At 49.3% G+C, this 21,363-nt stretch overlaps 1 protein-coding gene across 5 annotated transcripts in view; it reads right to left on the bottom strand.

Annotated features, from left to right (window-relative positions):
• The window catches only part of LOC123772798 (uncharacterized), a 352,704-nt gene that overhangs the window by 282,446 nt on the left and 48,895 nt on the right, over positions 1 to 21,363 (bottom strand). For all 5 annotated transcript variants that reach the window (XM_069324451.1, XM_069324448.1, XM_069324447.1 and 2 more), the window contains one exon: positions 2,622 to 2,786. In XM_069324451.1, the coding sequence (XP_069180552.1) occupies positions 2,622 to 2,786 (165 nt within the window). The remainder of the gene's footprint in view (positions 1 to 2,621; positions 2,787 to 21,363) is intronic.

Genomic DNA, 21,363 nt, shown 5'->3' on the forward strand with positions numbered 1-21,363 from the left:
AGTGATGCAGCACCCCTGCTCCGTGTTAGTGGTGCAGCACCCCTGCTCCGTGTTAGTGATGCAGCACCCCTGCTCCGTGTTAGTGGTGCAGCACCCCTGCTCCGTGTTAGTGGTGCAGCACCCCTGCTCCGTGTTAGTGATGCAGCACCCCTGCTCCGTGTTAGTGGTGCAGCACCCCTGCTCCGTGTTAGTGGTGCAGCACCCCTGCTCCGTGTTAGTGGTGCAGCACCCCTGCTCCGTGTTAGTGGTGCAGCACCCCTGCTCCGTGTTAGTGATGCACTACCCCTGCTCCGTGTTAGTGGTGCAGCACCCCTGCTCCGTGTTAGTGATGCAACACCCCTGCTTCGTGTTAGTGATGCAGCACCCCTGCTCCGTGTTAGTGGTGCACCACCCCTGCTCCGTGTTAGTGATGCACTACCCCTGCTCCGTGTTAGTGGTGCAGCACCCCTGCTCCGTGTTAGTGGTGCAGCACCCCTGCTCCGTGTTAGTGGTGCAGCACCCCTGCTCCGTGTTAGTGATGCACCCCTGCTCCGTGTTAGTGGTGCAGCACCCCTGCTCCGTGTTAGTGGTGCAGCACCCCTGCTCCGTGTTAGTGGTGCAGCCCCCCTGCTCCGTGTTAGTGATGCACCACCCCTGCTCCGTGTTAGTGGTGCAGCATCCCTGCTCCGTGTTAGTGGTGCAGCACCCCTGCTCCGTGTTAGTGATGCACCCCTGCTCCGTGTTAGTGGTGCAGCACCCCTGCTCCTTGTTAGTGAAGCACCACCCCTGGTCCGTGTTAGTGATGCAGCACCCCTGCTCCGTGTTAGTGGTGCAGCACCCCTGCTCCGTGTTAGTGATGCAGCACCCCTGCTCCGTGTTAGTGGTGCAGCACCCCTGCTCCGTGTTAGTGATGCAGCACCCCTGCTCCGTGTTAGTGGTGCAGCACCCCTGCTCCGTGTTAGTGGTGCAGCACCCCTGCTCCGTGTTAGTGGTGCAGCACCCCTGCTCCGTGTTAGTGGTGCAGCACCCCTGCTCCGTGTTAGTGATGCACTACCCCTGCTCCGTGTTAGTGGTGCAGCACCCCTGCTCCGTGTTAGTGATGCAACACCCCTGCTTCGTGTTAGTGATGCAGCACCCCTGCTCCGTGTTAGTGGTGCACCACCCCTGCTCCGTGTTAGTGATGCACTACCCCTGCTCCGTGTTAGTGGTGCAGCACCCCTGCTCCGTGTTAGTGGTGCAGCACCCCTGCTCCGTGTTAGTGGTGCAGCACCCCTACTCCGTGTTAGTGATGCACCCCTGCTCCGTGTTAGTGGTGCAGCACCCCTGCTCCGTGTTAGTGGTGCAGCACCCCTGCTCCGTGTTAGTGGGGTAGCCCCCCTGCTCCGTGTAAGTGGTGCAGCACCCCTGCTCCGTGTTAGTGATGCAGCACCCCTGCTCCGTGTTTGTGATGCAGAACCCCTGCTCCGTGTTAGTGGTGCAGCACCCCTGCTCCGTGTTAGTGGTGCAGCACCCCTGCTCCGTGTTAGTGATGCAGCACCCCTGCTCCGTGTTAGTGGTGCAGCACCCCGGCTCCGTGTTAGTGGTGCAGCACCCCTGCTCCGTGTTAGTGATGCAGCACCCCTGCTCCGTGTTAGTGGTGCAGCACCCCTGCTCCGTGTTAGTGGTGCAGCACCCCTGCTCCGTGTTAGTGATGCAGCACCCCTGCTCCGTGTTAGTGATGCACCACCCCTGCTCCGTGTTAGTGGTGCAGCACCCCTGCTCCTTGGTAGTGATGCAGCACCCCTGCTCCGTGTTAGTGACGTACCACCCCTGCTCCGTGTTAGTGACATACCACCCCTGCTCCAGGTTAGTGACGTACCACCCCTGCTCCGTGTTAGTGACGTACCACCCCTGCTCCATGTTAGTGACGTACCACCCCTGCTCCGTGTTAGTGACGTACCACCCCTGCTCCTTGTTAGTTACGTACCACCCCTGCTCCGTGTTAGTGACGTACCACCCCTGCTCCATGTTAGTTACGTACCACCCCTGCTCCGTGTTAGTGATGCAGCACCCCTGCTCCGTGTTAGTGGTGCAGCACCCCTGCTCCATGTTAGTGACGTACCACCCCTGCTCCTTGTTAGTTACGTACCACCCCTGCTCCGTGTTAGTTACGTACCACCCCTGCTCCGTGTTAGTGACGTACCACCCCTGCTCCGTGTTAGTGACGTACCACCCCTGCTCCGTGTTAGTGACGTACCACCCCTGCTCCGTGTTAGTGACGTACCACCCCTGCTCCGTGTTAGTGACGTACCACCCCTGCTCCGTGTTAGTGACGCACCACCCCTGCTCCTTGTTAGTTACGTACCACCCCTGCTCCGTGTTAGTTACGTACCACCCCTGCTCCGTGTTAGTGACGTACCACCCCTGCTCCGTGTTAGTGACGTACCACCCCTGCTACATGACCTTGCGCCTTTGTGAGGGTAGCATGTCTTGGCGTGTCGTCTCTGGTTGGTTGTTAACGACCTGCAAGTGACTGTAGCATTGTGAGAGGTGTGCAGCTATCCAGAGCGACTACCAATAGCGTCATCTTGGGGCACTCCAAGAAAAAAATTACAAATAAAGTAGTTGAAACTTGACAAGTATTAGGAGGATGGGAAAGTTACCTTGTTAAGAATAGCTGTGGCAAGGATGTCCTCGTACGTGTGGGAGTTGAAGTCTTCCACAGGTGTCTCGGGTGAGATGGCCGGGTCGTACCCGGGCGTGTGGCGGGTGCTGGCCGGGTCGTACCCGGGCGTGTGGCGGGTGCTGGCCGGGTCGTACCGCTCCATCTGTAGTGAGACACGTCTTAACTAGCTGCTCTTACACTGTGACAAGTAGTAAAGTATTTGTAAAGTAAAGTTTATTGGCCAACTGCTAAGAAACTCACCCTCAACATTGACAAAACTTTCTATATTTTGTTTGGCAATAAATCCTCAAATCAAATAAATCTCAGGATTAACAATACCCAAATTTGTAACAAAGTAGATGTCAAATTCCTTGGCGTTCTCACTGACCACAAGCTGAATTTCCAGGGACACATTCTAAATATATAAAAAAGTAAAAAAAAAAACTGTTGGCATTCTTTCTAAGATCAGATATTATGTACCCCGCCCTGCCCTGGTGACGCTCTATTACTCCCTCATCTATTCTTATCTCAACTATGGTATTTGTGCTTGGGGTTCTACTACCCAAAATCATTTACGTCCTCTAATTACTCAACACAAAGCTGCTATTAGGACAATATCCAACTCTGGCCCCAGACATCACTCGGTACCCCTACTCAAATCTCTGAATATGTTAGACATTAGGTCACTGCACATCCTCTCATGTGTAGTATTATTATTATTATTATTATTATTATTATTATATATATTATATATATATATATATATATATATATATATATATATATATATATATATATATATATATATATATATATATGTATATATATATATATATATATATATATATATATATATATATATATATATATATATATATATGTATATATATATATATATATATATATATATGTCGTACCTAGTAGCCAGAACTCACTTTTTGGCCTACTATGCAAGGCCCGATTTGCCTAATAAGCCAAGTTTTCCTGAATTAATATATTTTTTCTAGTTTTTTTCTTATGAAATGATAAAGCTACCCATTTCATTATGTATGAGGTCAATTTTCTTTTATTGTTTTAAAATTAACGTAGATATATGACCGAACCTAACCAACCCTACCTAACCTAACCTAACCTATCTTTGTAGGTTAGGTTTGGTTAGGTAGCCGAAAAAGTTAGGTTAGGTTAGGTAGGTTAGGTAGTCGAAAAACAATTAATTCATGAAAACTTGGCTTATTAGGCAAATCGGGCCTTGCATAGTAGGCTGAGAAGTGCGTTCTGGCTACTAGGTACGACATATATATATATATATATATATATATATATATATATATATATATATATATATATATATATATATATATATATATATGAATAAAAACTCACACCCCAGAAGTGACTCGAACCCATACTCCCAGAAGCAAAGCAACTGGTAACTACAGGGCGCCTTAATCCGCTTGACCATCACGGCCGTCAAAAGGAAGTGATAGCCGAGGCTATTTGAGCCACTTCCCCGACGGCAACTCGGATGGTAATCTTGGGCATAGCATTTCACCAAATCACCTCATTCTTTGGGGCACACGTGAGGAACACAAATGCGAACAAGCCTGAATGGTCCCCAGGACTATATGCGAATGAAAACTCACACCCCAGAAGTGACTCGAACCCATACTCCCAGAAGCAAAGCAACTGGTAACTACAGGGCGCCTTAATCCGCTTGACCATCACGGCCGTCAAAAGGAAGTGATAGCCGAGGCTATTTGAGCCACTTCCCCGACGGCAACTCGGATGGTAATCTTGGGCATAGCATTTCACCAAATCACCTCATTCTTTGGGGCACACGTGAGGAACACAAATGCGAACAAGCCTGAATGGTCCCCAGGACTATATGCGAATGAAAACTCACACCCCAGAAGTGACTCGAACCCATACTCCCAGAAGCAAAGCAACTGGTAACTACAGGGCGCCTTAATCCGCTTGACCATCACGGCCGTCAAAAGGAAGTGATAGCCGAGGCTATTTGAGCCACTTCCCCGACGGCAACTCGGATGGTAATCTTGGGCATAGCATTTCACCAAATCACCTCATTCTTTGGGGCACACGTGAGGAACACAAATGCGAACAAGCCTGAATGGTCCCCAGGACTATATGCGAATGAAAACTCACACCCCAGAAGTGACTCGAACCCATACTCCCAGAAGCAAAGCAACTGGTAACTACAGGGCGCCTTAATCCGCTTGACCATCACGGCCGTCAAAAGGAAGTGATAGCCGAGGCTATTTGAGCCACTTCCCCGACGGCAACTCGGATGGTAATCTTGGGCATAGCATTTCACCAAATCACCTCATTCTTTGGGGCACACGTGAGGAACACAAATGCGAACAAGCCTGAATGGTCCCCAGGACTATATGCGAATGAAAACTCACACCCCAGAAGTGACTCGAACCCATACTCCCAGAAGCAAAGCAACTGGTAACTACAGGGCGCCTTAATCCGCTTGACCATCACGGCCGTCAAAAGGAAGTGATAGCCGAGGCTATTTGAGCCACTTCCCCGACGGCAACTCGGATGGTAATCTTGGGCATAGCATTTCACCAAATCACCTCATTCTTTGGGGCACACGTGAGGAACACAAATGCGAACAAGCCTGAATGGTCCCCAGGACTATATGCGAATGAAAACTCACACCCCAGAAGTGACTCGAACCCATACTCCCAGAAGCAAAGCAACTGGTAACTACAGGGCGCCTTAATCCGCTTGACCATCACGGCCGTCAAAAGGAAGTGATAGCCGAGGCTATTTGAGCCACTTCCCCGACGGCAACTCGGATGGTAATCTTGGGCATAGCATTTCACCAAATCACCTCATTCTTTGGGGCACACGTGAGGAACACAAATGCGAACAAGCCTGAATGGTCCCCAGGACTATATGCGAATGAAAACTCACACCCCAGAAGTGACTCGAACCCATACTCCCAGAAGCAAAGCAACTGGTAACTACAGGGCGCCTTAATCCGCTTGACCATCACGGCCGTCAAAAGGAAGTGATAGCCGAGGCTATTTGAGCCACTTCCCCGACGGCAACTCGGATGGTAATCTTGGGCATAGCATTTCACCAAATCACCTCATTCTTTGGGGCACACGTGAGGAACACAAATGCGGATTGACCATCACAAATGATGGTCAAGCGGATTAAGGCGCCCTGTAGTTACCAGTTGCTTTGCTTCTGGGAGTATGGGTTCGAGTCACTTCTGGGGTGTGAGTTTTCATTCGCATATAGTCCTGGGGTCCATTCAGGCTTGTTCGCATTTGTGTTCCTCACGTGTGCCCCAAAGAATGAGGTGATTTGGTGAAATGCTATGCCCAAGATTACCATCCGAGTTGCCGTCGGGGAAGTGGCTCAAATAGCCTCGGCTATCACTTCCTTTTGACGGCCGTGATGGTCAAGCGGATTAAGGCGCCCTGTAGTTACCAGTTGCTTTGCTTCTGGGAGTATGGGTTCGAGTCACTTCTGGGGTGTGAGTTTTCATTCGCATATAGTCCTGGGGACCATTCAGGCTTGTTCGCATTTGTGTTCCTCACGTGTGCCCCAAAGAATGAGGTGATTTGGTGAAATGCTATGCCCAAGATTACCATCCGAGTTGCCGTCGGGGAAGTGGCTCAAATAGCCTCGGCTATCACTTCCTTTTGACGGCCGTGATGGTCAAGCGGATTAAGGCGCCCTGTAGTTACCAGTTGCTTTGCTTCTGGGAGTATGGGTTCGAGTCACTTCTGGGGTGTGAGTTTTCATTCGCATATAGTCCTGGGGACCATTCAGGCTTGTTCGCATTTGTGTTCCTCACGTGTGCCCCAAAGAATGAGGTGATTTGGTGAAATGCTATGCCCAAGATTACCATCCGAGTTGCCGTCGGGGAAGTGGCTCAAATAGCCTCGGCTATCACTTCCTTTTGACGGCCGTGATGGTCAAGCGGATTAAGGCGCCCTGTAGTTACCAGTTGCTTTGCTTCTGGGAGTATGGGTTCGAGTCACTTCTGGGGTGTGAGTTTTCATTCGCATATAGTCCTGGGGACCATTCAGGCTTGTTCGCATTTGTGTTCCTCACGTGTGCCCCAAAGAATGAGGTGATTTGGTGAAATGCTATGCCCAAGATTACCATCCGAGTTGCCGTCGGGGAAGTGGCTCAAATAGCCTCGGCTATCACTTCCTTTTGACGGCCGTGATGGTCAAGCGGATTAAGGCGCCCTGTAGTTACCAGTTGCTTTGCTTCTGGGAGTATGGGTTCGAGTCACTTCTGGGGTGTGAGTTTTCATTCGCATATAGTCCTGGGGACCATTCAGGCTTGTTCGCATTTGTGTTCCTCACGTGTGCCACAAAGAATGAGGTGATTTGGTGAAATGCTATGCCCAAGATTACCATCCGAGTTGCCGTCGGGGAAGTGGCTCAAATAGCCTCGGCTATCACTTCCTTTTGACGGCCGTGATGGTCAAGCGGATTAAGGCGCCCTGTAGTTACCAGTTGCTTTGCTTCTGGGAGTATGGGTTCGAGTCACTTCTGGGGTGTGAGTTTTCATTCGCATATAGTCCTGGGGACCATTCAGGCTTGTTCGCATTTGTGTTCCTCACGTGTGCCCCAAAGAATGAGGTGATTTGGTGAAATGCTATGCCCAAGATTACCATCCGAGTTGCCGTCGGGGAAGTGGCTCAAATAGCCTCGGCTATCACTTCCTTTTGACGGCCGTGATGGTCAAGCGGATTAAGGCGCCCTGTAGTTACCAGTTGCTTTGCTTCTGGGAGTATGGGTTCGAGTCACTTCTGGGGTGTGAGTTTTCATTCGCATATAGTCCTGGGGACCATTCAGGCTTGTTCGCATATATATATATATATATATATATATATATATAGCGTTGAACTGTAATGTCAATCTTGACCTTAAAAGCTTCCTAGAAGATTGTGTCATGTTCATAGAAAACGGGACCATCCGTTTGTACGCGGTGCGGTTCAGACGCCAGCAGCAGCAGGAGGTAAACAACAGAGAGCGCACACGACGCCTGCCGAGCTTGGTAGCTGCTAGTCATGTATCATCTTCAGTATTAAAGTCAGTAACCAAGCAATGGCTTTATATCAACCCTACAACCAAGACTTCCTCTCCAACACACAACACCGCAGGTTGTAACAGAACCCATGAGCACCACACCAGAAACAAATACCTATTTGATATTCCAAGAGTACGACTTAATCAAACTAGAAATGCTCTACAAATCAAGGGACCCAGAATGTGGAATGACCTTCCCAATCATGTTAAAGACTGTACCTCTCCCTACCAGTTTAAGATAAAAACTAAGTACCACCTAATTAACTCCCTGTAACCTACCTTACCTCTATAATCTTTACCATTGTGATCATTGCTGTCTTATATGTGCTGTCAATCTGCTGTATGGTGTCTATTAACATTGTTTAAATTACTAATCAAGCTGTCCATGTAATCAATCAGAGCTTTAATATAACAATGTGCTTTAATATACTTACTTATCTCTCTCATCTCATTTTTCTCTTGTAATGTATCTTTATCATTTATCAATTCTGATTGAAATTATCTACTTAAAATTATCTGCTAGATTAAGGACCTGCCCGAAACGCTGCGCGTACTAGTGGCTTTACAAGAATGTAAATACTGTACTATCCAATGTATTCTCACAAACCCAATGTACCTTCTTGTATATATATAAATAAATAAATAAATAAATAAATAAATAAATAAATAAATAAATATAATGTCAACCCATGTCTGCTATTTTAAACAATGCTGTTTGTGGACCAAATTGTATTTTTACTATTTTTCTGCCATGTTCCCCCTTTTTTATTTTTTTATTTTCTCAACACATTTTATCCTTTAATCTCAATTAGTATTAAGTTTTAGTCTTTAGTGTTTTTCCTGCCCGAAACGCTTTGCGTAATAGTGGCTTTAGGCATTGTATGTACTAGCTCTATCTATAAATCCATCAATGTTTGTTTCACACCTTGTATGTATGTACTTTACCTGAATAAATATTTGAATTTGAATTTGAATTCAGTAAAGCATTTGGGGCAAACTGTATCCTCAAAAGGCTCGATCGTAAACTTTTCTGATGTAATTAGACCTAAAAGTTAGAACAAATGTTATTCTTAGCTAATTTGGTCATCTTGATGACCAAATGTAAATAGAGGGAGCACAGAGAACATATACAGCACACATAGACGCGATAAAGCACCTAAATTACTGGGATCGTCTCAAAGCTCTCCAAATGTACTCACTAGAAAGGAGACGAGAGAGATACCAAATAATATACTCGTGGAAAATACTGGAGGGTCAGGTCCCAAATCTACACAGTAAAATAACAACGTACTGGAGTGAACGATATGGAAGAAAATGCAGAATAGAACCAGTGAAGATCAGAGGTGCCATAGGCACAATCAGAGAACACTGTATAAACATCAGAGGTCCAGTGAAGAGCAGAGGTGCCATAGGCACAATCAGAGAACACTGTATAAACATCAGAGGTCCAGTGAAGAGCAGAGGTGCCATAAGCACAATCAGAGAACACTGTATAAACATCAGAGGTCCAGTGAAGAGCAGAGGTGCCATAGGCACAATCAGAGAACACTGTATAAACATCAGAGGTCCAGTGAAGAGCAGAGGTGCCATAGGCACAATCAGAGAACACTGTATAAACATCAGATGGTCCACGGTTGCTCAACATCCTCCCAGCGAGTATAAGAAATATTGCCGGAACAACCGTGGACATCTTCAAAACTAGATTGTTTCCTCCAAGAAGTACCGGACTAACCGGGCTGTGGTGGGTATGTGGGCCTGCGGGCCGCTCCAAGCAACAGCCTGGTGGACCAAACTCTCACAAGTCAAGCCTGGCCTCGGGCTGGGCTTGGGGAGTAGAAGAACTCCCAGAACCCCATCAACCAGGCTGTGATTCATACATCAGGCTGCGAGCAGCCGCGTCCAACACCCTGGTGGACCAGTCAGCAGCGAAGAGGTATGGGCAAGGATCGGGCCGCGGGGACGCTAAGTCACGAAACATCGCAAGGTACACGAGGCACTGTTCCCCAGGTGTGCTCACACGAGGCACTGTTCCCCAGGTGTGCTCACACGAGGCACTGTTCCCCAGGTGTGCTCACACGAGTCACTGTTCCCCAGGTGTGCTCACACGAGGCACTGTTCCCCAGGTGTGCTCACACGAGGCACTGTTCCCCAGGTGTGCTCACACGAGGCACTGTTCCCCAGGTGTGCTCACACGAGGCACTGTTCCCCAGGTGTGCTCACACGAGGCACTGTTCCCCAGGTGTGCTCACACGAGGCACTGTTCCCCAGGTGTGCTCACACGAGGCACTGTTCCCCAGGTGTGCTCACACGAGGCACTGTTCCCCAGGTGTGCTCACACGAGGCACTGTTCCCCAGGTGTGCTCACACGAGGCACTGTTCCCCAGGTGTGCTCACACGAGGCACTGTTCCCCAGGTGTGCTCACACGAGGCACTGTTCCCCAGGTGTGCTCACACGAGGCACTGTTCCCCAGGTGTGCTCACACGAGGCACTGTTCCCCAGGTGTGCTCACACTAGGCACTGTTCCCCAGGTGTGCTCACACGAGTCACTGTTCCCCAGGTGTGCTCACACGAGGCACTGTTCCCCAGGTGTGCTCACACGAGGCACTGTTCCCCAGGTGTGCTCACACGAGGCACTGTTCCCCAGGTGTGCTCACACGAGGCACTGTTCCCCAGGTGTGCTCACACGAGGCACTGTTCCCCAGGTGTGCTCACACGAGGCACTGTTCCCCAGGTGTGCTCACGCATCACATGAGGCAGGTGTGGTAGAGCTGGAGAACTGTGGCTTGTGGAGTAAACACACTGTTGCTTCCCTGACACATATGTGTCTCCCCAGGTGCACCTTCACGCTTCCTCAAGTGTGAGGATGAGGTACTGCAGGTGTGTAAACTAATACACTGGAGGATGAGGTACTGCAGGTGTGTAAACTAATACACTGGAGGATGAGGTACTGCTCGTAGTGTAAACTAATACACTGGAGGATGAGGTACTGCTCGTAGTGAAAACTAATACACTGGAGGATGAGGTACTGCAGGAGTGTAAACTAATACACTGGAGTATGAGGTACTGCAGGAGTGTAAACTAATACACTGGAGGATGAGGTACTGCAGGAGTGTAAACTAATACACTGGAGGATGAGGTACTGCTGGTAGTGTAAACTAATACACTGGAGGATGAGGTACTGCAGGAGTGTAAACTAATACACTGGAGGATGAGGTACTGCAGGAGTGTAAACTAATACACTGGAGGATGAGGTACTGCAGGAGTGTAAACTAATACACTGAAGGATGAGGTACTGCAGGAGTGTAAACTAATACACTGGAGGATGAGGTACTGCAGGAGTGTAAACTAATACACTGAAGGATGAGGTACTGCAGGAGTGTAAACTAATACACTGGAGGATGAGGTACTGCATGTGTGTAAACTAATACACTGGAGGATGAGGTACTGCAGGAGTGTAAACTAATACACTGGAGGATGAGGTACTGCAGGAGTGTAAACTAATACACTGGAGGATGAGGTACTGCAGGAGTGTAAACTAATACACTGGAGGATGAGGTACTGCAGGTGTGTAAACTAATACACTGGAGGATGAGGTACTGCAGGAGTGTAAACTAATACACTGGAGGATGAGGTACTACTGGTAGTGTAAACTAATACACTGAAGGATGAGGTACTGCAGGAGTGTAAACTAATACACTGGAGGATGAGGTACTGCTGGTATTGTAAACTAATACACTGGAGGATGAGGTACTGCAGGAGTGTAAACTAATACACTGGAGGATGAGGTACTGCTGGTATTGTAAACTAATACACTGGAGGATGAGGTACTGCAGGAGTGTAAACTAATACACTGGAGGATGAGGTACTGCTGGTATTGTAAACTAATACACTGGAGGATGAGGTACTGCTGGTATTGTAAACTAATACACTAAAGGATGAGGTACTGCAGGAGTGTAAACTAATACACTGGAGGATGAGGTACTGCTGGTATTGTAAACTAATACACTGGAGGATGAGGTACTGCAGGAGTGTAAACTAATACACTGGAGGATGAGGTACTGCTGGTATTGTAAACTAATACACTGGAGGATGAGGTACTGCAGGAGTGTAAACTAATACACTGGAGGATGAGGTACTGCTGGTATTGTAAACTAATACACTGGAGGATGAGGTACTGCTGGTATTGTAAACTAATACACTGGAGGATGAGGTACTGCTGGTATTGTAAACTAATACACTGGAGGATGAGGTACTGCTGGTATTGTAAACTAATACACTGGAGGATGAGGTACTGCAGGAGTGTAAACTAATACACTGGAGGATGAGGTACTGCAGGAGTGTAAACTAATACACTGGAGGATGAGGTACTGCAGGAGTGTAAACTAATACACTGGAGGATGAGGTACTGCAGGAGTGTAAACTAATACACTGGAGGATGAGGTACTGCAGGAGTGTAAACTAATACACTGGAGGATGAGGTACTGCAGGAGTGTAAACTAATACACTGGAGGATGAGGTACTGCAGGAGTGTAAACAAATACACAGAAGGATGAGGTACTGCAGGAGTGTAAACTAATACACTGGAGGATGAGGTACTGCTGGTAGTGTAAACTAATACACTGGAGGATGAGGTACTGCAGGAGTGTAAACTAATACACTGGAGGATGAGGTACTGCTGGTAGTGTAAACTAATACACTGGAGGATGAGGTACTGCTGGTAGTGTAAACTAATACACTGGAGGATGAGGTACTGCTGGTAGTGTAAACTAATACACTGGAGGATGAGGTACTGCTGGTAGTGTAAACTAATACACTGGAGGATGAGGTACTGCTGGTAGTGTAAACTAATACACTGAAGGATGAGGTACTGCAGGAGGTAAACTAATACACTGAAGGATGAGGTACTGCTGGTAGTGTAAACTAATACACTGGAGGATGAGGTACTGCAGGAGGTAAACTAATACACTGAAGGATGAGGAACTGCTGGTAGTGTAAACTAATACACTGAAGGATGATGTACTGCAGGAGGTAAACTAATACACTGAAGGATGAGGTACTGCTGGTAGTGTAAACTAATACACTGGAGGATGAGGTACTGCTGGGAGTGTAAACTAATACACTGGAGGATGAGGTACTGCTGGTAGTGTAAACTAATACACTGGAGGATGAGGTACTGCTGGTAGTATAAACTAATACACTGGAGGATGAGGTACTGCAGGAGTGTAAACTAATACACTGGAGGATGAGGTACTGCAGGAGTGTAAACTAATACACTGGAGGATGAGGTACTGCAGGAGTGTAAACTAATACACTGGAGGATGAGGTACTGCAGGTGTTGTAAACTAATACACTGAAGGATGAGGTACTGCTGGTAGTGTAAACTAATACACTGGAGGATGAGGTACTGCTGGTAGTGTAAACTAATATACTGGAGGATGAGGTACTGCAGGAGTGTAAACTAATACACTGGAGGATGAGGTACTGCAGGAGTGTAAACTAATACACTGGAGGATGAGGTACTGCTGGTAGTGTAAACTAATATACTGGAGGATGAGGTACTGCTGGTAGTGTAAACTAATACACTGGAGGATGAGGTACTGCAGGTAGTGTAAACTAATACACTGGAGGATGAGGTACTGCAGGAGTGTAAACTAATACACTGGAGGATGAGGTACTGCAGGAGTGTAAACTAATACACTGGAGGATGAGGTACTGCAGGAGTGTAAACTAATACACTGGAGGATGAGGTACTGCAGGAGTGTAAACTAATACACTGGAGGATGAGGTACTGCAGGAGTGTAAACTAATACACTGGAGGATGAGGTACTGCAGGAGTGTAAACTAATACACTGAAGGATGAGGTACTGCAGGAGTGTAAACTAATACACTGGAGGATGAGGTACTGCTGGTAGTGTACCTCTAGAGGGACCGTCACTGTTGTTCCACTGTGCATCTCTCTCTCTCTCTCTCTCTCTCTCTCAGAGGTCTGCGGCTTGAGCATATTTGGAGTGCCTCAGAGTTTACTGTCTCGAGGCCGTGGTTCAGGTCTGCATGTTCTACCTGTTCTTCCCAGCTTATGTCTGTGAAGTCTTGGTGTATTTGCTCCCAGTAAGTGAAATGTGATGAATTCTCAGACTCTTGTACAACTTGGGACTGACTGTGCAGGTCTATGGCCCCATGTGTGTCTGAATTGGAATTGTGATCTGAGTAACAGGTGTTTGTAATTATTATGTTCCTGATCAATTTATAATTATTTGTAAACATATGGTCTAGTGTGTTATCTTTTCTAGTTGGGTCTACTATTTACCTGGAGTATACCTGGAGAGTCACATACCTGTAGCAGATCATTTGTGTGTGATTGTTCATTTAGACTACCTTCCGGTATTCTCTCGGATATAACTGTATTAGCTATACTAAAAACAGCAGAGATAGCACCACTTCATAAAGGAGGAAATAAGGCAGAGGCAAAAAATTACAGACCGATAGCACTAACATCGCACATCATAAAATTTTTGAGAGAGTGCTAAGAAGTAAGATCACAAAATACATGGAATCACAGCATCTCCATAACCCCGGACAACATGGTTTCAGAACAGGGCGCTCTTGCCTGTCGCAGTTGCTGGACCACTATGATATGGCATTAGATGCTATGGAAGACAAACAAAACGCTGGTGTAATTTACACAGATTTCGCAAAAGCCTTTGACAAATGTGACCAAGGTGTTATTGCACATAAAATGCTTTCAAAAGGAATTACCCGAAAAATAGGCAGATGGATCTACAATTTTCTGATTAACAGAACCTAATGTGTAATAGTCAACAAAATAAAATCCAGCCCATCAACCGTGAAGAGCTCAGTCCCCCAGGGTACTGTGCTTGCTCCAGTACTTTTTCTCATCATCATTTCGGACATAGACAAGAACACAACCTATAGCACTGTATCATCCTTTGCAGATGACACTAGGATCTTCATGAGAGTAGGCAACATAGAGGACACGGCAAACCTCCAGTCAGATGTAGATCAGGTCTTTCTATGGGCTACAGAAAATAACATGGTGTTTAACGAAGTTCCAGCTCATGTGCTACGGAAAAAAAAGGAAAATATAAAAACAGAAACCACGTACAAAACTCAGGCAAATCATAACATAGAACGAAAAGGCAATGTAAAGGATCTGGGTGTACTCATGTCGGAAGACCTTACCTTTAAAGAACACAATACAGTAGCCGTCACAACTGCAAGAAAAATGACAGGTTGGATAACAAGAACTTTTCACACTAGAGATGCTGTACCAATGATGGTACTTTTCAAGACGCTAGTGTTCTCTAGAGTGGAGTACTGCTGCACAATGACAGCACCTTTCAAAGCTGGAGAAAGTACTGGCCTGGAGAGCGTGCAGAGATCCTTTACTGCTAGAATCCACTCAGTAAAACATCTAAAAAATTGGGACTGATTAAGAGTCTAAATCTGTACTCCCTTGAGTGCAGGCGGGAGAGATACATAATAATTTACACGTTAATAATAATTTAATAATATTAATTAATAATAATAATAATTATTAATAATAATTGTTAATAATAATTTAATTTTTAATAATTTACATTACATACATAATAATTTACACATTTACACTCTACGAATAGTAGAGTGGCTGGTCCCAAACCTGCACACAGAAATAACATCACATGAGACCAGAAGACATGGCAGGATGTGCAGAATACCCTCCTTGAAGAGCAGAGGTGCAAGAGGAACTCTGAGAGAGAACTATCAACATCAGAGGTCCGAGACTGTTCAACACGCTTCCACTACACATAAGGGGCATAACTGGCTGACCCCTCACAGTGTTCAAGAGAGAACTACCAACATCAGAGGTCCGAGACTGTTCAACACGCTTCCACTACACATAAGGGACGTAACTGGCCGACCCCTCACAGTGTTCAAGAGAGAACTATCAACATCAGAGGCCCGAGACTGTTCAACACGCTTCCACTACACATAAGGGACGTAACTGGCCGACCCCTCACAGTGTTCAAGAGAGAACTATCAACATCAGAGGCCCGAGACTGTTCAACACGCTTCCACTACACATAAGGGACGTAACTGGCCGACCCCTCACAGTGTTCAAGAGAGAACTATCAACATCAGAGGCCCGAGACTGTTCAACACGCTTCCACTACACATAAGGGACGTAACTGGCAAACCCCTTGCAGTGTTCAAAAGAGAACTTGATAAGCACCTCCAAAGGATACTAGAACAACCAGGCTGTGACTCATACGTCAGGCTGCGAGCAGCCGCGTCCAACAGCCTGGTTGACCTGACCAGCAACCAGGAGGCCTGGTCAAGGACCGGGCCGTGGGGTCGCTAAGCCCCGAAAACACTTCAAGGTAACCAAGGTAAGGTATTTCTTCCATTTTAGGTGCCGAAGGTTGAAGTCACGGAGCAAGATGTTTGGGGCTGGATTGGTGAGGTTTTGTAAACAGTGTTTTATTTTCATTAGTTGGTCTTTAAACTGCTGAGGATTTGTCTCCGGTGACTTGTAGTGAGTAGATTATCCCAATAATATACTCGCTCCAAACGCATTAGCCTAATGAGAGAAGCAAAGATCTTCTTAGTACTAGAACTCAAACCTTTCCCAACTTCCACATAATATTCCTGTCAACCTTTGGAGAATGGTGAGGTGTTGCCCGAGCAGCAGAGTAGTGAATAGTAACTAGTCGACTTTCAAGTGTGGTCTGGCACAGAGACTTGCGAGATACTGTAGAGACGCTCAGTGCGCTCAACTCACACCATTGCTCGCCAAAGTATCACCTGCATACTTCTGTATACTCGACCAAATATATATATTATCTTAGTGTCTGTGTTTATTGTCACCATACTTTACGTAACAATAGAACCGTTATAGACTTATATACAAGGACAATAACTACATTTAAGATCTCTATTTTGGTTATCAGCACTTCCAGCATATCATTTGTGGTGTTTAGCAGCTCAGTGTACATGAGTGTGTCTTGATGTACAGGCTGACCCCCCCCCCCCCTGTGTCCTGTGTGTCTTGATGTACAGGCTGACCCCCCCCCCCTGTGTCCTGTGTGTCTTGATGTACAGGCTGACCCCCCCCCTGTGTCCTGTGTGTCTTGATGTACAGGCTGACCCCCCCCCTGTGTCCTGTGTGTCTTGATGTACAGGCTGACCCCCCCCTGTGTCCTGTGTGTCTTGATGTACAGGCTGACCCCCCCCCTGTGTCCTGTGTGTCTTGATGTACAGGCTGACCCCCCCCTGTGTCCTGTGTGTCTTGATGTACAGGCTGACCCCCCCCTGTGTCCTGTGTGTCTTGATGTACAGGCTGACCCCCCCCCCTGTGTCCTGTGTGTCTTGATGTACAGGCTGACCCCCCCCCCTGTGTCCTGTGTGTCTTCATGTACAGGCTGACCCCCCCCTGTGTCCTGTGTGTCTTGATGTACAGGCTGACCCCCCCCCCTGTGTCCTGTGTGTCTTGATGTACAGGCTGACCCCCCCCCCTGTGTCCTGTGTGTCTTGATGTACAGGCTGACCCCCCCCCTGTGTCCTGTGTGTCTTGATGTACAGGCTGACCCCCCCCCTGTGTCCTGTGTGTCTTCATGTACAGGCTGACCCCCCCCCCTGTGTCCTGTGTGTCTTGATGTACAGGCTGACCCCCCCCCTGTGTCCTGTGTGTCTTGATGTACAGGCTGACCCCCCCCCCTGTGTCCTGTGTGTCTTGATGTACAGGCTGACCCCCCCCCCTGTGTCCTGTGTGTCTTGATGTACAGGCTGACCCCCCCCTGTGTCCTGTGTGTCTTGATGTACAGGCTGACCCCCCCCCTGTGTCCTGTGTGTCTTGATGTACAGGCTGACCCCCCCCCCCTGTGTCCTGTGTGTCTTGATGTACAGGCTGACCCCCCCCCTGTGTCCTGTGTGTCTTGATGTACAGGCTGACCCCCCCCTGTGTCCTGTGTGTCTTGATGTACAGGCTGACCCCCCCCCTGTGTCCTGTGTGTCTTGATGTACAGGCTGACCCCCCCCCTGTGTCCTGTGTGTCTTGATGTACAGGCTGACCCCCCCTGTGTCCTGTGTGTCTTGATGTACAGGCTGACCCCCTCCCTGTGTCCTGTGTGTCTTGATGTACAGGCTGACCCCCCCCTGTGTCCTGTGTGTCTTGATGTACAGGCTGACCCCCCCCTGTGTCCTGTGTGTCTTGATGTACAGGCTGACCCCCCCCCTGTGTCCTGTGTGTCTTGATGTACAGGCTGACCCCCCCCTGTGTCCTGTGTGTCTTGATGTACAGGCTGACCCCCCCCTGTGTCCTGTGTGTCTTGATGTACAGGCTGACCCCCCCCCTGTGTCCTGTGTGTCTTGATGTACAGGCTGACCCCCCCCCTGTGTCCTGTGTGTCTTGATGTACAGGCTGACCCCCCCTGTGTCCTGTGTGTCTTGATGTACAGGCTGACCCCCCCCCTGTGTCCTGTGCGCCTTGATGTACAGGCTGACCGCCCCCTGTGTCCTGTGTGTCTTGATGTACAGGCTGACCCCCCCCCTGTGTCCTGTGTGTCTTGATGTACAGGACTGACCCCCCCCTGTGTCCTGTGTGTCTTGATGTACAGACTGACCCCCCCCTGTGTCCTGTGTGTCTTGATGTACAGGCTGACCCCCCCCTGTGTCCTGTGTGTCTTGATGTACAGGCTGACCCCCCCTGTGTCCTGTGTGTCTTGATGTACAGGACTGACCCCCCCACCTGTGTCCTGTGTGTCTTCATGTACAGGCTGACCCGCCCTGTGTTCCTGTGTGTCTTGATGTACAGGCTGACCCCCCCCTGTGTCCTGTGTGTCTTGATGTACAGGCTGAACCCCCCCCCCTGTGTCCTGTGTGTCTTGATGTACAGGCTGATCCCCCCCCCTGTGTCCTGTGTGTCTTGATGTACAGGCTGACCACCCCCCTGTGTCCTGTGTGTCTTGATGTACAGGCTGACCCCCCCCCCCTGTGTCCTGTGTGTCTTGATGTACAGACTGACCCCCCCCCCCTGTGTCCTGTGTGTCTTCATGTACAGGCTGACCCCCCCCCTGTGTCCTGTGTGTCTTGATGTATAGGCTGACCCCCCCTGTGTCCTGTGTCCTGTGTGTCTTGATGTACAGGCTGACCCCCCCCTGTGTCCTGTGTGTCTTGATGTACAGGCTGATCCCCCCCCCTGTGTCCTGTGTGTCTTGATGTACAGACTGACCCCCCCCCCTGTGTCCTGTGTGTCTTGATGTACAGACTGACCCCCCCCCCCTGTGTCCTGTGTGTCTTGATGTACAGGCTGACCCCCCCCCTGTGTCCTGTGTGTCTTGATGTACAGGCTGACCCCCCCTGTGTCCTGTGTGTCTTGATGTACAGGCTGACCCCCCCCCCTGTGTCCTGTGTGTCTTGATGTACAGGCTGACCCCCCCACCTGTGTTCTGTGTGTCTTGATGTACAGGCTGACCCCCCCCCCTGTGTCCTGTGTGTCTTGATGTACAGGCTGACCCCCCCCCCTGTGTCCTGTGTGTCTTGATGTACAGGCTGACCCCCCTCTGTGTCCTGTGTGTCTTGATGTACAGGCTGACCCCCCCCCCTGTGTCCTGTGTGTCTTGATGTACAGACTGACCCCCCCTGTGTCCTGTGTGTCTTGATGTACAGGCTGACCCCCCCCCTGTGTCCTGTGTGTCTTGATGTACAGGCTGACCCCCCCCTGTGTCCTGTGTGTCTTGATGTACAGACTGACCCCCCCCTGTGTCCTGTGTGTCTTGATGTACAGGCTAACCCCCCCCTGTGTCCTGTGTGTCTTGATGTACAGGCTGACCCCCCCCTGTGTTCTGTGTGTCTTGATGTACAGGCTGACCCCCCCCCCCTGTGTCCTGTGTGTCTTGATGTACAGGCTGACCCCCCCCTGTGTCCTGTGTGTCTTGATGTACAGGCTGACCCCCCTCTGTGTCCTGTGTGTCTTCATGTACAGGTTGACCCCCCCCTGTGTCCTGTGTGTCTTGATGTACAGGCTGATCCCCCCCCTGTGTCCTGTGTGTCTTGATGTACAGGCTGACCCTTCCCCCCTGTGTCCTGTGTGTCTTCATGTACAGGCTGATCCCCCCCTGTGTCCTGTGTGTCTTGATGTACAGGCTGACCCCCCCCCTGTGTCCTGTGTGTCTTCATGTACAGGCTGACCCACCCCCCTGTGTCCTGTGTGTCTTCATGTACAGGCTGATCCCCCCCCCCTGTGTCCTGTGTGTCTTCATGTACAGGCTGACCCCCCCCTGTGTCCTGTGTGTCTTCATGTACAGGCTGACCCCCCCCCCCTGTGTCCTGTGTGTCTTCATGTACAGGCTGACCCCCCCCCCTGTGTCCTGTGTGTCTTGATGTACAGGCTGACCCCCCCCCTGTGTCCTGTGTGTCTTCATTTACAGGCTGAACCCCCCCCTGTGTCCTGTGTGTCTTCATGTACAGGCTGATCCCCCCCCCCTGTGTCCTGTGTGTCTTGATGTACAGGCTGACCCCCCCCCTGTGTCCTGTGTGTCTTCATGTACAGGCTGACCCCCCCCCCTGTGTCCTGTGTGTCTTGATGTACAGGCTGACCCCCCCCCCTGTGTCCTGTGTGTCTTCATGTACAGGCTGACCCCCCCCTGTGTCCTGTGTGTCTTGATGTACAGGCTGACCCCCCCCCTGTGTCCTGTGTGTCTTCATGTACAGGCTGACCCCCCCCCCCCTGTGTCCTGTGTGTCTTGATGTACAGGCTGACCCCCCCCCCCTGTGTCCTGTGTGTCTTGATGTACAGGCTGACCCCCCCCTGTGTCCTGTGTGTCTTCATGTACAGGCTGACCCCCCCCCCCTGTGTCCTGTGTGTCTTGATGTACAGGCTGACCCCCCCCCCTGTGTCCTGTGTGTCTTCATGTACAGGCTGACCCCCCCCCCCTGTGTCCTGTGTGTCTTGATGTACAGGCTGACCCCCCCCCTGTGTCCTGTGTGTCTTGATGTACAGGCTGACCCCCCCCCCCCTGTGTCCTGTGTGTCTTCATGTACAGGCTGACCCCCCCCCCTGTGTCCTGTGTGTCTTGATGTACAGGCTGACCCCCCCCCCTGTGTCCTGTGTGTCTTCATGTACAGGCTGACCCCCCCCCTGTGTCCTGTGTGTCTTGATGTACAGGCTGACCCCCCCCTGTGTCCTGTGTGTCTTGATGTACAGGCTGACCCCCCCCCCTGTGTCCTGTGTGTCTTGATGTACAGGCTGACCCCCCCCCCACCTCCTGTGCCCTGTGTTTCCCATCACACCTTAAGAGACAGGACTGTGGTACCCATACTTCACCATCATAGTAATCCTGTGTGAGAGTTTGTGTGTGTTCACACCCTCAGTGTCGGCACATATACAGGATATATATACACACAAACACACTACCGTCATATATATCAGTGAGAAAACTCACCGAGGCTCCCAGGTGATGCCAGCCCACGACCAAGACATCGCCAGGCCGCAAACTCTACCCCCAGTGACTTGCTAAAAGTTATACAACCAGATTTCTACAGATATCACAGGAAGTCTGTGATTTCAGGTTATATGACTTTTATCCAGTCAGTGGTGGTGATAGAGTGGTAGAGCAAGCGACTGGCGATGTCCTGGTCATCGTTCGTGTCAC

The sequence above is a fragment of the Procambarus clarkii genome, chromosome 14, assembly GCF_040958095.1.
Source record: "Procambarus clarkii isolate CNS0578487 chromosome 14, FALCON_Pclarkii_2.0, whole genome shotgun sequence".
NCBI lineage: Eukaryota > Metazoa > Arthropoda > Malacostraca > Decapoda > Cambaridae > Procambarus > Procambarus clarkii.